Source organism: Schistocerca nitens, chromosome 9, assembly GCF_023898315.1.
Source record: "Schistocerca nitens isolate TAMUIC-IGC-003100 chromosome 9, iqSchNite1.1, whole genome shotgun sequence".
NCBI classification, from domain to species: Eukaryota; Metazoa; Arthropoda; class Insecta; order Orthoptera; family Acrididae; genus Schistocerca; species Schistocerca nitens.
Window position 1 is genome coordinate 471,478,927 of NC_064622.1, and position 17,189 is coordinate 471,496,115.

General features: G+C 45.4%; 1 protein-coding gene across 1 annotated transcript in view; it reads right to left on the minus strand.

Annotated features, from left to right (window-relative positions):
• Positions 1-17,189, minus strand: part of LOC126204359 (ubiquitin carboxyl-terminal hydrolase 2-like) — a 278,662-nt gene that overhangs the window by 180,744 nt on the left and 80,729 nt on the right. The window contains exon 2 of the mRNA XM_049938734.1: positions 15,823-15,990. Coding sequence (XP_049794691.1) covers positions 15,823-15,990 — 168 coding nt within the window. The remainder of the gene's footprint in view (positions 1-15,822; positions 15,991-17,189) is intronic.

The window sequence follows — 17,189 nt, forward strand, 5'->3', positions numbered from 1 at the left end:
CATCTATGGGTCCAGTGGAGCTCGTGCAAGGCACCGTGATGGCCAAGGAGTAGCATATACTGGTTACATACCACGCACACCCCTTCATGACGATCGCGTTTCCCCGACGGCAGTAGCATTTTTCACCAAGATAATGCGTCATGTCACTAGACCAGGAGTGTGATGCAGTGGTTGGAGGAACACAGAGGCGGGTTCCAAGTGATGTGCTGGCCCTCCAACTCGCCACATTTGAACACGATCGAACACAACTTGTATGTGATAGAACGTAGCGTCAGAGCTCTCTACTACGCCCCCCCCCCCCCCCCCAACCTCCCCCGGAGTTTACGGGAATCTGGTGACTTGTTTCGGCAGATGTGGTGCCAACTCCCTCCAGGGACCTACCAAGGCCTCACTGCTTGCACACCACGACGCGTTGCCGCTGTTATCCGTGCCAAAAGTGAAGATACCGGATTTTAGGCAGGCAGTGATAATGTTCTGGCTGATCAGGGTATGTGGTTCCTTAGACGACAGTTGAGGTTCCAGTGTTACTATGACAAAAAGTCGATAAATTCCTGTATACCATTGTCCTTAAAGGTGGCGAGAAAAACCGTGAAATTACGGACAAGCGTGAGGGAAAAACTTACCGCAAATCTTTGTCAGCGGTTACTTACCAAATTTATGGTATATCTCGTGATGGCAGAGAGTTTTTAGTTTGGCCAGTTCCCAACGGTAATCGTTTTCTTGCACAAAGATATGTGTCACTCGGTGCTCTGGCAGAGCCTGTTCTTGAGCAGCAGTCACGCTACCAGAATGGGTCGATGTCGTTACAGAACAACGCTTCATGGCACTCATAAGACAGCTAAGTATATGAGGACGTAACGCAGATACTAAGAGCAGGGCTTCTGGGAATTTCTCGGGCTGCCACTCCACGTGCCCCACTTCTGGGATTCATCCTTGAGCTACTGCACTAGTTCCACTGTTCCGTTTCAACGCTGATTGTCTGGAGAAGATTAAGCCGCTGCAAAGTATCCGCCGCTAACTGCCGCGTCAAAGAGTAAGAACAAGGGACGCGAACGTTCATTATTCTGTGGCTGTTGATTGATTGATTAACTCCGAAGTAAATATTTTCTCCTGTGTACGGCTGCCGTCGTAGTCGAGCGGGATGGTCCAGAGGTCAGCTGGCATTTGCATTCGAATCGAGCGGACATCAAATCACTGCGTGGCCAGCTGGATTTTGCTTTTCCGTAATTGTTATACTTCAAGATGGCTCGGCTGGAGAGGAAGCGACCGATTTCCTCATTCCCCTTTAAATTATCCGAACTTCTGTTCCATCTCAATTGCCTCTTAGTCAACAGGAGACCTTTCTTTCCTTTTACTGCTGTCGTAAGTAATAAAGAGAGTAATAATAAGCAAGCGCACAATCTGTACAAAAAGACAATGACTGTGGTGGCAGAGAGGTTACGGCAATGGAGAGTCAAGTGGAGCGCAACTCGTGTCCGTATCTGGACCTCTAGATGTAAGTTCTCTGTGCTTTTCGTAAGACGTAGAAGTGTTAAAGGGGCATTGTAGTTCATAAAATAAACGAATGATTACTACATTTAGTAGAAAGGTCCATGAGGGTGTTCGGGTATGATGCAGTCGTAAGCAGAAAAATCTCTATGCTAGAACGTTGTAGCGAAACGCAGGACGACCTACAAGCGATCGACATTTAGTGCAGGAGTTGTAAAGTGGCCGTCAACATAAAACAAATGTAGCGTACCGCACTTAAGTAAACGGAAACACTCGTTATCGCGTGACTAGACGACGGCAGAATGACCAGTGGAAACAGACACATCTCTTAGATAACTAGGAGTATGTCCACGGAGAGTTTTAAAGTCCAAGTTTTAAAGTGCAACGATAACATAAAATTCGTCATAGGAAAAGCAGATGGAAGACGGAAGCACTCTTCACGAGTCAACAGCACAGGATGCGGAAGGCAAGGGGAAACCTCCACTTTAAACTTCCGCAGCGTAGGAAAAAAATGAATATCAAACGTACTCCCCCATTCGGATCTCCGGGGGGCTTTCCAGAAGTCTGCGCTTTCAATAAAATAAAGGTAATGAAGAATACGAGACAACGAATTCAAACATCGAATGTCCGAACACTTCTGACATGCGGCAAGCTAGAGAACCTCAAACTGGAAATGGACAAGAATGAGAACTGACGTACTAGGAGTGAGCGAGATGATGGAGATTCAAATGGTTCAAATGGCTCTGAGCACTATGGGACTCAACTGCTGAGGTCATTAGTCCCCTAGAGCCTAGAACTAGTTAAACCTAACTAACCTAAGGACATCACAAACATCCATGCCCGAGGCAGGATTCGAACCTGCGACCGTAGCAGTCTTGTGGCTCCAGACTGCAGCGCCTTTAACCGCACGGCGAGATGATGGAGACTTCAGCGGGCTGCATAGAGGAGAGACCGGCAGAAAGGGGGGTAGAAGAGGTCCTCTGGAAAGCGCTGGGGCTTTGAGTGAATGGTTACCGAGAAATAGTCGAAAGAATACTAACTGTACAATTGAACAAGACAGTGATAATTCAAGTGTACATATCCAGATCTACCTACGATGAAGAAGAAGTGGAAAGATCGTAGAGTGAGATAAAAGGTGTTGTGAAGACGGTCAAAGGACAAGACAACCTTATCATTGTGGGAGACTGGAATGCATCGATGAGAGAAGGAAGAGATGGCACTATAGTGGGACCTCTTGGGCGTGGAGAACGAAATGAACGGAGAGATAGATCAGCAGAATTCTGCACAACCAGAAAATCAATTATTAATATGTAACATATGGTTTAAACACCATCCACGGCGTCAAATAAGAGACTGGAAGCCGCCCTATCTCAGACAGAAAGCATAATAACAAAAATAAATTTAAGACGTAAGCTGAAACAAGATAACACTGAGGAAGGACAAAGACAATATGATGCACTGAGGAATGAAATCAATCGAGAGTCAAAAAACACTAAACAACAATTCTTGGAGGACCAGTGCAAAGAGGTGAATGAAATGATTAAAGGAGGAAACTGGAATTTGCCAAGAAAGAATTAAACAGTTCTTTGGTGGAAACAGACAAATAAAATGCAGTAGAGTCCAAACTGAAGATGGACTGTAACTGTATAAGCAGAAAGACATAGTACAAAGGTGGAAAGAATACCTTGAAAAACTATATGCAGGAAATAATGAAGATCTGGAACTGGAGGATGCTGAGAAAATCTATCCGGAAGAAGAGGGAGACTATATCTTGCGCAGTGAGTTCGACCTTGCATTCAGGCAGCTAAAACCTGGGAAAGCCACTGAAGTCGACGATATATCAGCAGAACTCATCAAAGCTGTTGAACAACAGCTTCATAAAGAACTGTTCCATCTCATACAGACTTTAAAAATATACCACGTGGCCAATACCAAAAGAAAGCATCTGCAAACACGTAGAAACAATATAGAACGCTCAGTTTGGTAGAATACGCTTAGAAGATCTATCATTCTAAGGCGGATAGAAGGCAGGTAGATGCGGTGATCACGAACGACCAGTGCTGTATGGTGTAGGCACACGAGAAGCAGTACTCTTAAGACTAAAAATGGGTCAAGACACCTGTTTTGCTTTCATCGACTTAGTAAAAGCGTTCCACAGGGTAGACTAGAGACAGATTTTTAAGACGCTGAGAGAGTTGGCACAAAATATAAAGACAGAAAACTGTATAGGGAATAGGTGTGAAAGATACGGTGTGGAGAGCATCACGAAGATGCTACTATTGAGCATGGTGTACGACAGGGCTGCTCACTCTCTGCTATCTTGTTCAATGGATACATTCTGATAGCATAGATGAAGGGCGGGAGAAACTAGGAGCTATAGGAGGAATTAAAATTCGTGGTAAGAAAATGGACTTGGCCGGTCGGAGTGGCCGTGCGGTTCTAGGCGTTACAGTCTGGAGCCGAGCAACCGCTCCGGTCGCAGGTTCGAATCCTGCCTCGGGCATGGATGTGTGTGATGTCCTTAGGTTAGTTAGGTTTAATTAGTTCTAAGTTCTAGGCGACTGATAACCTCAGAAGTTCAGTCGCATAGTGCTCAGAACCATTTGAAAATAGACTTGCTGAGATTTGCTGATGATACCGCACCGTTGAGTGAAGATATAGAACAATTAGAAGTGATGCTGGCTCAGACAGAAACCATCCTCCTATAATATGAAAATTAATAAAGGTAAAACACGAATCTTAGTGGTGAGCAGACAAAAGACCAGCTCAACCAAACGCTGCTCACTTAAAACCGAGCAACTTTGCCTACCTAACGGCTAAAGCTGCATCGGATGGAAGGTCAAGCAAGGATATTGCAGACCGAATCCACCTGGCAAAAGCTACCTTTAACAAGAGAAGAAACCTTTTCACAGACAAATATCTCAGGATTAATCTAAAAGACACTTGTTTGGAGTGTGCTGCTGTAGAGAAATGAAACATGGACCCTCGGAGACGCAGAAAAACGTGAACAACAGCCTTCGAGATGTGATATTACCGTAGAATGCTCAAGATTTCAAGGGCAGACAAGATATCAAACGAAGAAGTGCTCCACAGAGTGGAGGATGAGAAGCCTTGTGTCCTGAAGTTAACTGAACACAGAAGGGACACACGGGTCGGCCGTCTGCTGAGACATGCTGCTACCATTAGTGTATAATTGAAGGGACAGTAGAAGGGAAACATACAAGAGGCAGACTGGGACTAGAACCCATTAACCAGATCATGGAGGATATCAACTGCACCACCTACACGGCTCTCAAGAGGAAGGCCGAACACAGAAAAGCGTGGCTAACTGCCGCTAACCTACCTGTTGGTTGAAGACCTAAGAAAAAGACGAGGGCAAAGCAGATGCCATATTGAGAGCTATGGGAATAGTCCTCACGATCGCTCCGTCTTGCTCTGCGGTCAGCGACTCATTTCAGGTAAGATTGAAAGAGGAAATGGAGACACACAAACAAGAATAGCGCTCTTCGTAATGAAATCGTCCTATAACGGCCAAAGTGCCGCGAACTACCTCATCCAACTATGATGCCAGGCGCTGCGAGAGAACTGTTCCGCATCACGACGTGCTTTTAGGCCTATTACTGAAATTCCAACAGTGTACATTCCTTTAAGAGTCAACCGACATACTGCTTCTTCTTAGATACATCTCGGGAAAAGCCCGTGAGGGCCCGATTAGGGAGATCCGAGCTCCCATTGCAGCTTCAACAGTGGTTCCTGCGGCGGACCATTCGCGACTGCAGTCAGAATGACGAGACATTGGTGCACCAAGTTCCCTCCTCCGTACACCGTAAAAAAGTTAGCGGAGTACAGGTTTAGATGCAGGACTATTTATTTTCCATACGCCACAGACTATTGCTTTGTTCTCTTTGTTCAACTGAGCACTTACTCTGTCTGTGTTAGCCAAGTCGTCGACGGGACATTTAAACTCTGTCTGTCGACCTGCCTCCCGTTTTCCCTTACAAATGACAAACCTCACAACAACAGAAAAACCGCAGAATAAGAGCTACTCCGTCCGCAGCTCGTGGTCGTGCGGTAGCGTTTTCGCTTCCCACGCCCGGGTTCCCGGGTTCGATTCCCGGCGGGGTCAGGGATTTTCTCTGCCTCGTGATGACTGGGTGTTGTGTGCTGTCCTTAGGTTAGTTACGTTTAAGTAGTTCTAAGTTCTAGGGGACTGATGACCATAGACATTAAGTCCCATAGTGCTCAGAGCCATTTGAAACATTTTTAAGAGCTACTCCAAGTACGAATTAAACTCAGATGACCACACATTTCTCAGTTACATGCAGTTATAATGAACCAAGTTACGAGCGCGCTTGGCGTAGGCTTTATCTCTCTTACTTTGCGATAAGACACCAAGAGGCACAATACGCATAGGAATTTAGGGTTCCATGCGCTATTCTTTCCGACTCACTAGAGCAATTAATTAAATGAAACAGTATTCAGATATCTAAAGCCAACTCTTCCTCCACTATTCAAGCAAGGAACTCCATATGAAAAGACACGGTGACTGTACTGTTTACTTATGAATAAATGACGTTTGGATGAAATTTTGGACATTTGTGGTATGTTCCTATGGGACCAAACTGCTGGGGTCATCGGTCTCTAGGCTTACACACTACTTATTCTAACTATAACTTATGCTAAGGACAACACACACACCCATGCCCGAGAGAGGACTCGAATCTCCGACGGGGTAGCCGAGCGAACCGTGGCAAGGCGCCTGAGAACACACGGCTACCTCGCACGGCCGCGTTTAGATGAAATTAATAGTCTTAACGTATATGATTTCAAATAACCCAGTCCTTAAAATCGGACACCAATAATTAATTAGTGATTTGCATAAACCAAAAAAAGTCATGTAGTGATCTTAGTCGATCTGTCTTTGGCGCATTATAATTCTATCTGATTCAACTATTAAATCAGTATATAACCATTAAGTTTCTTTCGCGACATTGAATCTGAACTCTGGAATACGTTTTCGTACCACAGATAGGCTTCGTTTTTTGATTACGTTGAAGTTTGAATTATGCCCGGTGTCCGAGATAGAGGGATTCAAAAATAATTTGGTTGTATTTCAGTACGTAATAAGGTTATACGTTTACTTGTACAACATCGTACACAGGACTTGGAACATTTTATGCATGTTGGCACGGTTCAACGCGGGTACCGTTTGTATATCCGCAGATACCGAAGCATGTTCATAGACAGGACATGTGTTAAGGCCTCTACTGCGGCGCAGATTCGTTGGCTCAAATCTATCACATCTCGAACCCTTGTTCTGCAAACAGTGTCCTCGATAAACCTGAAATCCAGCGGAAGCAGATCCGGAGACCGAGAGGACCACGCGAGGGGACGCTCCTCCCAATCCAACGCACAGAAAACGTCTCGTGGAGAATGTGGTAACATCCCCATGGTATTTGGGGGGGGGGGGGGCGGGAAGGCACCATACTGTGGAAAATAACGTTGAGGGCATCTGTGGAACTGCATAGTTCGCCAACAAGTCGAGTTACGTGTAGCGTGTCACTGGTGCGCATGCGGCATGCCTGTGGTGTCACTGCCAGACACACACTTGCTAGGTGGTAGCCTTTAAATCGGCCGCGGTCCATTAGTATACGTCGGACCCGCGTGTCGCCACTGTCAGTGATCGCAGACCGAGCGCCGCCACACGGCAGGTCTAGAGCACTAGAGCACTAGCACTCGCCCCAGTTGTACAGCCGACGTTCATAGCAAGCGTTCACTGACAAATACGCTCTCATTTGCCGAGACGATAGTTAGCATAGCCTTCAGCTACGTCATTTGCTACGACCTAGCAAGGTGCCATTACCAGTTATATTGAGCTTATTATACTTTTGTATCATCAAGAGCGATGTACTCCAATTATGGATTAAAGTTCAGTATTACATCATCTACGTACTTTATTTGCAATTCTCAAGACATTGTCCTGTTCCAGACCTCACGCCAGTCTGCGTGTAATTAAACGCGTGCATTTCGGCCTCCTCTAGCAACACTACAATGCCACTCAGCGCTGTTCATGAAATGGTAAACACCACATCTTGGAGAGTACCTCCACTGATTGCGTATCTACCCAACAACGTAAAACGTCGAGTTCTTCCTTCATAGCCGCGCGGAGTGACCGCGCGGTTTGAGGCGCTATGTCGCGAACTGCGCGGCCCTCCCGCCGGAGGCATGTGTGTGTGTGTGTGTGTGTGTGTGTGTGTGTGTGTGTGTGTGTGTGTGTGTGTTGTTCTTGGCATAACTTACTTTAAGTAGTGTGTAAGTCTAGGAACCGATGACCTCAGCAGTAGGATATGCATTGACGTGATATCCTACTTGTTTGATGTGTCGTACAATGTACAGTGCCACGGTACACGGGACGTTGTCTACTTGATGCTGTAAGCGTGCAGCACGTGAATGATGGAGTTACTGTGCAGTGTTGCAACACTGCGCGAAGACACGTGGTTAATTCCTTTCGTTCAAGACAGATTAGGCCCCGTCGTGTAATCAGCTCGATTGCCCTACCTTAATCTACTTGATTTCGTATTATGAGCCCATCTGACAGCGATAATTTCTGAATAAGAGATTTCACCTACGATTTTGCTGCGATGGAGAGTATAGGTTGCCTGTGACACGATAGAAAATGACATAAACATGACGGATGGTGTTCGGTAATCCTTATTGTGGCGATTCCGAACTGAAAATGCAGCTGTAAGGTCTTGCGTTTCTCAGTTATCTTCGATTTTTACGTTTCAGTTTACATTGACTTTAGTTAGAATTTAACACATCTGAGGTAGACAAAAATATGGAAACCCGAAATACACGCCACACTACCATACTTAATACGGTGTACGAAAACAGTTGGCATTCCAAACAGATTCAAGTCGTCTTGGAATGAATAAACACAGGACCTCTAAGGTTTTATTATACCATCATTCCGTGAAAAAAGTGGCAAGTCTAGGTAAGGATGATGGAGGTCGCAACCTTCTCTCCAAAGTAGACCATAAAGGCTCAACACTATTTAGATCAGATCACTCTGGGGGGCAGAGAAGATGCGGCGCCGGCAGGAGTGGCTGTGCGGTTCTAGGCGCTACAGTCTGGAACCGAGCGATCACTACGGTCGCAGGTTCGAATCTTGCCTCGGGCGTGGATGTGTGTGATGTCCTTAGGTTAGTTAGGTTTAAGTCGTTCTAGTTTCTAGGGGACTGATGACCACAGCAGTTAAGTCCCATAGTGCTCAGAGCCATTTGAACCATTTTTTTGTCCTTTCGCTTTCCTTGTATACGGTATAAATCTTCGATACGGTGTCTCCTCAGACACCAGGCACTTCCGCTATCTCGGTTACGGAAGCGATCACCACACGAGCGCCGACAACTTGCCCACTTTCGAATGCATCGAGCTCCGACTCGATTACTGTTCTGACCACGAGTGACACTTGTAAAGTATTGATGACGTAGCAAAGGTACCGTTCGTGATTAGATACAACAGCGCACCTTTTAGGCTAGGCTAGAATCTGCATTTATGTTCAAGAGCATATTTATCGCGCTGTTTCGATATTTCTGTCCAACCGCAGTGGATCAGTCACGTTTTTGTATTATGATTCATCTTGAAAATGAGGTAAAACAGGAACGTGATAAAATGCATCCTCGTTAATACAGTTAGTTCTCTCTAGCTTTGTGTCCATTCATCTAGCCTCCATGCCCTCATACAATAAGCTGTTGGAGAGAGAGAGAGGAAGGACAGATGTACGGTGTGGTATTCCACATTCAGTGGTGCGTACTGTGTCACCCCTTATATGTCAATCTGCGAGAAACGAAGCGCCCCCTACGGTTAGCGCCAAAATAACAGACGGTAGGAACTGCTGCATTTCGATGCGAAGAACCCATGTTCCCACATGAATACTTGAGGAATGGCGAGGTGCTGAGTGAGACATCACACGTGTTTGTAAGCTGCTTGTGTTTCACAACAAACAGGTGGCTGCCGCGTCGACGCTGGCGGTACTATCTCGAAAACAAAATTACTCAACCGTCTGGTACGTGCTCACGATGAATTTTATTACGTTTGCGGCCCCATACAGGAATCTGCTGAACTACATTTAATGTCTACTGCGGCAAAACCGGCATACTCCCCCCTCCATTCTCGTACGAACCGCGCAATGAATGACTGTTTACATACACTGATATGACCAACGTCATGGGATAGCGATACGCACATATAACGAACGTACAAATGGACAATGATTGGCGTAGCTGCTACATGTACTCAGGTGATTCGTGTGGAAACATTTTCGATGTGATTATGGCCGCACGACGGAAATTAACAGGCTTCGAACGCGGAATGGTAGTTGGAGCTAGTCGCGTGCGACATTCCACTTCGGAATCGTCACCGAGTTCAATATTCCGAGATCCACAGTGTCAAGAGTGTGTCGAGAATACCACATGTCAAGCATTACCTTTCACCAAGGAGAATGTAGTGGCCGACGGCGTTCACTTAACGACCAAATGCAGCCGTTTTTGCGTAGAGGTGTCAGAGTTAACAGACAAGCAACGCTGCGTGAAATAACAGCAGGAATAAACGTGGTACGTACGACGGACGTATCGTTAGGACAATGTAGCGACATTTGGCATTAACGGGCTGTGGAAACAGACAAGCGACTCGAGTGCCTTTGCTAACAGCGCGAGCCTCTGGTGGGCTAGTGACCATACCGGTTGGGCCCTAAACGACTATAAAACCGTGCCCTGATTTCAGCTGGTAAGAGCTGATGGTAGGGTTCGAGTGTGGCGTAGACCCCACGAAGCCATAGACCCAAGATGTCAACAAGACACTGTGCAACCTGGGGATGGCTCCATACTGGTGTTGACTGCGTTTACATGGAATGGCCTGGGACCTCCGGTCCAACTGAACCGATCATTCTGGATATGGTTATGTCCGACTACCTGGGGACCATTTGCAGCTATTCGTGGAATCCGTCTTCCCAAACAACAATGGAATTTTTATGGATGACAATGCTGCGTGTCACCGGACCACAGTTGTTGGCGACTGCTTTGAAGAACATTCTGGACAGTTTGAGCGAACGATGTGCCCACCCACATCGCCCGACACGAATCCCACCGAACATTTACGGAACATAATGGAGAGGTCAGTTCGTGAACAAAATCTTGCATCGGCAACACTTTCGAAATTATGGACGGCTAAAGGGGCAGCACGGCACAATATTTCGGCTCGAGACTTGAATCCATGCCACGCCTAGATGCTGTACTAAGCTGGGTATAACAAGGTCCGACGCGATATCAGGAGGTACCCCACGACTTTTGTCGCCTCAGTGTACGCTGCAGCAAGACCAGCGTTCTTCTCGTTGCATTCTCGTACGCAGCGCGCGCAGAGTGTCTGTGTGTGCCTCCGTGCGTGCTGCAGTAAGGCTAATTATGAGTTCATAGGAGGCCGTAACAGAGCTTTGTAAGTAAACGGCACAGTTGTCATCTGTCGTCAATAGCCTGTCAGTTCAGTTTCTTCAGCATCTGCATGACAGACTTGCGACTATTAATGCAATATTCTAGGATGGGTCGCATGAGCGTTTTCAAGCAATGTTCTTTCTAGACGGATGGCATTTTCCCAGTATCTTGTCAACGAACCGAAGTCAGCCATCTGCTATATCCACCACTGAGCCTAAATAACCATACTATTTCATATCCTCACACATTGCAACACACAGATGATTGCATGTGTTGACTGATTCTAGTTGCGAATTAATGATATTGAAACCATTGAATAACACGTTTTTCTCGCTTTGTGAAGTGCATAACCCTACATTTCTGAATATTCGGAGCAAGTTGCGTATCTTTGCATCACTTTGCAATCTTATAAAGATTCAAGTAGGTAGTCCGCAGCCCGTGGTCGTGCGGTAGCATTCTTGCTTCCCACGCCCGGGTTCCCGGGTTCGATTTCCGGCGGGGTCAGGGATTTTCTCTGCCTCGTGATGACTGGGTGTTGTGTGCTGTCCTTAGGTTAGTTAGGTTTAAGTAGTTCTAAGTTCCAGGGGACTGATGACCATAGATGTTAAGTCCCATAGTGCTAAGAGCCATTTTTTTCAAGCAGGTATATGTGCAGCTTTTTTCAGACAGTATTCCATTACAGATAAATCACTGTATGACACATAGTTTAAGACATATGACGTCATAAACATTAGGAGGCGTGAAATGCTAGCTTTTCTTAAAAAGAAGAGCAAATTGCTTACAGACCGTTCTTATCCAGTATTTGATAATGAGAACTGTTAGCGAATTCCAACAAACTTCAAAACACAATTGAAGACCTCGGCTGTAAACAGTGGTAACGGACAGTGGCTGAGAAAGACAATCATTGCATGTAAAACATCTTGCGTGACGTGCTTTATTCCATTAGTCGATAATTCCACGAGAAATGACAGTTGTATCTGAAATTCAAGTCTCTCGCTAATGGAAACTTTGTCGAGATGTGCGCGTGAATACAGCGTAAGTGCCAAAAATACTGCTGCCGGTAGCAGGAAAACGCGTACATCCGCGACACTCCCGCTAACAGGTGTTATACTCTGCGACAGCAGCGTTCCGGGCGGCCAGCGGACAACACTTCTGTATACGATATCGGATGAATGCGAATAGTATCATTCATAGCGATTTGTAACATAGTTTTTACAACGGAGAGTGTATGCAGTACCGCAACATTCGACAATAACTACAAAATGACACTTCATTTGTTTTTCTTTAGCTTTCTAAGTATCCTGTAAAGTACGAAACCGTACATTAAACAACAATTTAAAAATGATTCTCTTGTGACATACAGATATTTACCGAAGAATGTCGGTTTCTTTTACGAACAAAAACATGGTTAACAAACAGCAGAAGACCTGGCTTTTTGCAGAAAGACATCGTATATCTACACAACAACGTGAAGTTCTGTTCACTACATTTCCAGTCAAGTAAGTGAATGTGAAGCGCAAGACACTTGATGCAATGAAATACCTACATCATGTAACATATCGACGAAGTCACCACAGCTATAATTGAAGGATGAGATAATAAAACGGCAAAAGCAATAGAGCTGTTGCCCAACATAGAAGAAATCAATTCCTAAATCGTTCCTATATCTGAGCCACAAACGGCAAGAATTTTCAGCACTTCGCTCTTGGAGCAAAAAAGTTTACGTAACTTCTCGTGCACTGGAACGTAGAGTGAAGTGATGTGCGAATCATTATATTTTGCTGACTCCTTCTTATTTTTTACTTTATTATATATTATTACTACGAAAACTGGTAATGCAAATCTTACTTCTTATTTATTCAAATGGTTCAAATGTCTCTGAGCACTATGGGACTCAACATCTGAGGTCATCAGTCCCCTAGAACTTAGAACTACTTAAACCTAACTAACCTAAGGACATCACACACATCCATGCCCGAGGCAGGATTCCAACCTCCGACCGTAGCGGTCACGCGGTTCCAAACTGTAGCGCCTAGAACCGCTTGGCCGCACCGGCCGGCTATTTATTACTTTATTACAGATTATTACGACAAAAACTGGTAATGCAAATCTTAGTATCATAAGCAGAAACATTTCGGAATCTTCCGACTATTTCACAGTGATGTTGCATTAAATCATCCAGCAAGTAAAGAGTGGTACGTCAGTGCTAACGCTTGCTCGGCGCACGAACTTTGCAAGTAAAGAATGCTAAGTACCCACTGGCGTGCTTTTAAGAACAAAATTTTGACAGAATTTACGATTTAAGAAAATTAGAAATATTTCGAAACGAAGCTTAATCTGAACATAATTGCTGGACTTCAATTATGAGATTTTATCGAAACTTTTTAGTAGCGCAGTTTCTCAAAAAGACCAATTTGTCCCTTACCATTGTTACAGCTGATGCTGTCCAATTAGAGTTGTGCGTCTTTAAACCATAATGATTTTAAATGGTTAACGTCAAGTATTTACACTTTAACTTATTTGTTGAAGTTACTTATGCATGTATCGCTGACTCTCGAACCAATATGCTGTAGTTTCCACGTCCACCTTACCAATAAACTCAATAGACATACAGATTTTGTTTCGTAACCGCGGAAAATCAATTAGGATTTCGGAAAAGTGTAGGAACACATGAGGCAATACTGACGCTAGGATTAATCTTAGAAAATATGTTAAGGAAAGGCAAACCTACATTTATAACATTTGCAGACTTAAAGCATTTGACAATGTCGTCGGAATACTCCCTCTGAAATTCTGGAAGTAGCACGTGTAAATTACAGGGAGCGAAAGAATATTTACAACTTGGACAGCAACCAGACGGTAGTCAGAAGAGTTGAGGGGCATGAAAGGGAGTGAGACAGGGTTGTAGCCTATCCACGATGTTATTCAATCTTTACATCAAGCAAGCACTAATAGAAATTTAAAAAAAAACTGGATTGGGAAGTAAAGTCAATAGAAAAAAAATAAAAACTTTGAATTTTTCCGATGACTTTGTAATTCTGTCAGACAGAAAAGGAATTGAAAGAGCAGTTGAACGGAATGAACAATGTGCTGACAGAAGAATATAAGATGAACACCAAGAAAAGCAGAACAAGGATAACGGAATGTAGTTGAATTAAATCAAATGATATTGAGAAAAATATATTAGGAAACGAGACGCTTAAAGTAGTAGATGGGTTTTGCCATTTGGGCAGCAAAATACAAGATAACGGATGAAGTAGAGACGATATAAAATGTAGAATAGTGATAGCAAGGAGAGCCGTTCTGAAGAAGAGAAATTTGTTTACATGAAATATATACTGAAGAACCAAAGAAATTGTTGTACCTGCCTTATATCGTGTAGGGCCCCCGCGAGCACGCAGAAGTGCCGCAACACGACGTGGCATGGACTCGACTAATGTCTGAAGTAGTGCCGGAGGGAACTGACACCATGAATCTTGCAGGGCTGTCCATAAATCCGTAAGAGGGGATGGAGTTCTCTTCTGAACAGCACGTTACAAGGCATGTCCATGCGGAAGTGTCTAAACTCAGGAGAGTGTTCCTGAAGCAACTCTGTAGCAATTCTGAGCGTGTGGGATGTCGTATTAACCTACTGAAATTGTCCATATGAATGCACAATTGACATGAATGTATGCAGGTGATCAGACAGGATGCTTACGTACGTGTCACATATCAGAGTCGTATCTAGACGTATCAAGGGTCCCATATCACTCCAACTGCAGACGCTCCACAACATTACATAGCCTCCACCAGCTTGAACAGTCCCATACTGACAAGCAGGGTCTATGGATTCGTGATGTTGTCTACACACCAGTATGGGTCCATCCACTCGATACCATTTGAAACGAGATATGAATGATGTTTCGCTGAATCGTTCGAACGCTCACACTTGTTGATGGCCCAGAATTGATATCTGCAGCAATTTGCGGAAGGGTTGCACTTCTGTCATGTTGAACGATTCTCTTCAGTCGTCATTGACCCCGCTCTTGCAGGATCTATTTCCGGGCGCAGCAATGTCGGAGATGTCACGTTTTATCAGATTCCTGATATTCGCGGTGCACTTGTGAAATGGTCGTACGGGGAAAATCCCCACTTCATCTACCTCGGAGATGCTGTGTCCCATCGCTCGTGCGTCGACCATAACAGAATGTTGAAACTCAGTTAAATCTTGATAACCTGCCTTTGTAGCAGCAGTAACCGAGCAAACAACTGCGCCAGACACTTGTAGTCTCTTATAGGCGTTGCCGACCGCAGCGGCGTATTCTGCCTGTTTACATATCTCTGTATTTGAATAAGCATGCCTATACCAGTTTCTTTGGCGCTTCAGTGTAGTTAAGTGCTAGGAATATTTTTTGAAGGTATTCGTGTGGAGTGTAGCCAAGTACGGAAGTGAAACTTTGACGATTAACGGTTTAGTCAAGAAAGCTTTTAAAATGTGGTGCTACAGAAGAATGCTGAGGATTAGATGGATAGGAGACACTGAATAGAAACGAGGAAAAAAGAAATTTGTGGCACAATTTGACCAAAAGAGGGATCTGCTGACAGGAGACATTCTGAGATATCAAAGGATCATCAATTTAGTATTGGTGGGAAGTGTGTGTGTGTGTGTGTGTGTGTGTGTGTGTGTGTGTGTGTGGGGAGGGGGGGTGGGGGGGGGCGGATGGGGGATCGTAGAGGGAGACTAAGAGATGAATACTGTAAGCAGATTGAGAAGGATGTAGGTTGCGAGTAGCACGGAGAGCCGGATCAGACCAGTCTTCAGATTGAAAACCGCAACGGCAATAGCCGGTGGTGGCACGTTTGTACTGACCTGGAGGGGGTGCTGTACTTGGAGCGGTACTCGGACGTGTAGTAGCTGGGACTGCTGAGCGAGGAGCTGAGGCGGTAGGAGCCCGCCGAGAAGCGGCTGGCCGAGGGCACCGGCATCGCTGAGACCGTGGCCACGGCCCCGCTGCTGTACGGCATCACTGCGAGCTCCCTGCAACACGCCACGAACAGAGAGAGGCTGAGTCAGTCGGTCGCCGTGAGCAGCTAAAGTCACATCAGGTAGTTTCTGCAGTCACGGAACACCTGGAAACCCTCGTTCCCCCGCTAGAGGAGACAAAACAAGGTTGAGAAGGTCGACTAGATATGGAATCGTGCGGTAACACGTTTTCCGTATTTGGAGGTAAACAGCGCTGAAAAACGGATGACGGGCTGGTGGAAGTGTACGGCAGCAGTGCACCACCGTACGACACAATCGCACTATCGTCAAACAAGTATGAACGCTCCCCGTGGAGAATCTGGACTCACAATCGAGGCGACAGTGGAAAAAGCATATGTCAGTCGTGAATCCGTAATCAACATCTCATACACTGGGTTCCGTAACTACTCACACTCATTCAATAAGCCCTCCGGATCGAGGCAACAATGTATCACCGTGACCAAGAGAGGACACACGTCGATTCACCACCATCGGCCACCATCGGGCAAAACGATGGTAAAGGTTTTTTGGTACTGTCACAGTGTGGTGCTAGCAGATTATGCTCATCAGGATGCAAACCTTCACAGGACCACGCTACTGAAATCTCCTGAGGAGATCACAAGCGACGGCGCGTCTCTGGAAGCTGTCCGTGAGGGCGGTTTTGTTCCACGATATCACCCAACTCATTCCGCACATGACATGGCAACGCGTGCTGCTTCATTACACTATAAAACTTTGCCGCACCTCAAGTATTCCCATCACAAAACATCTAGTGAGTCGTTCTTCTCACGAAGAAACCGTTAATAGCAGGCGTTTGCAGGATCTCGTCGAGGTAACTTCCGACGTAGAATATTTACGAAACAACCGAAATGCAGACTCTTACAACGAATGTCACCACGAACTCATCCACTGTTGCGAAAAATGTTTCGCACTGAAGGGTGAATATGTAGGTAAAAAAATGGTTAACATTATCACCAAGTTTCATTGTCACATTTCGATTCTTTCTGACCTGACAAAATGAAGCTATACGTTTACTTCTCACACAGCCTGAACCCGAACTCTCCCGAAGGAATATCAGAGCCGGCCGCTGTCGCCGAGCGGTTCTAGGCGCTTCAGTCCGGAAACGCGATGCTGCTACGACCGCAGGTCCGAATCCTGCCTCGGGCATGGATGTGTGTGATGTCCTTAGGTTAGTTAGGTTTAAGTAGTTCTAA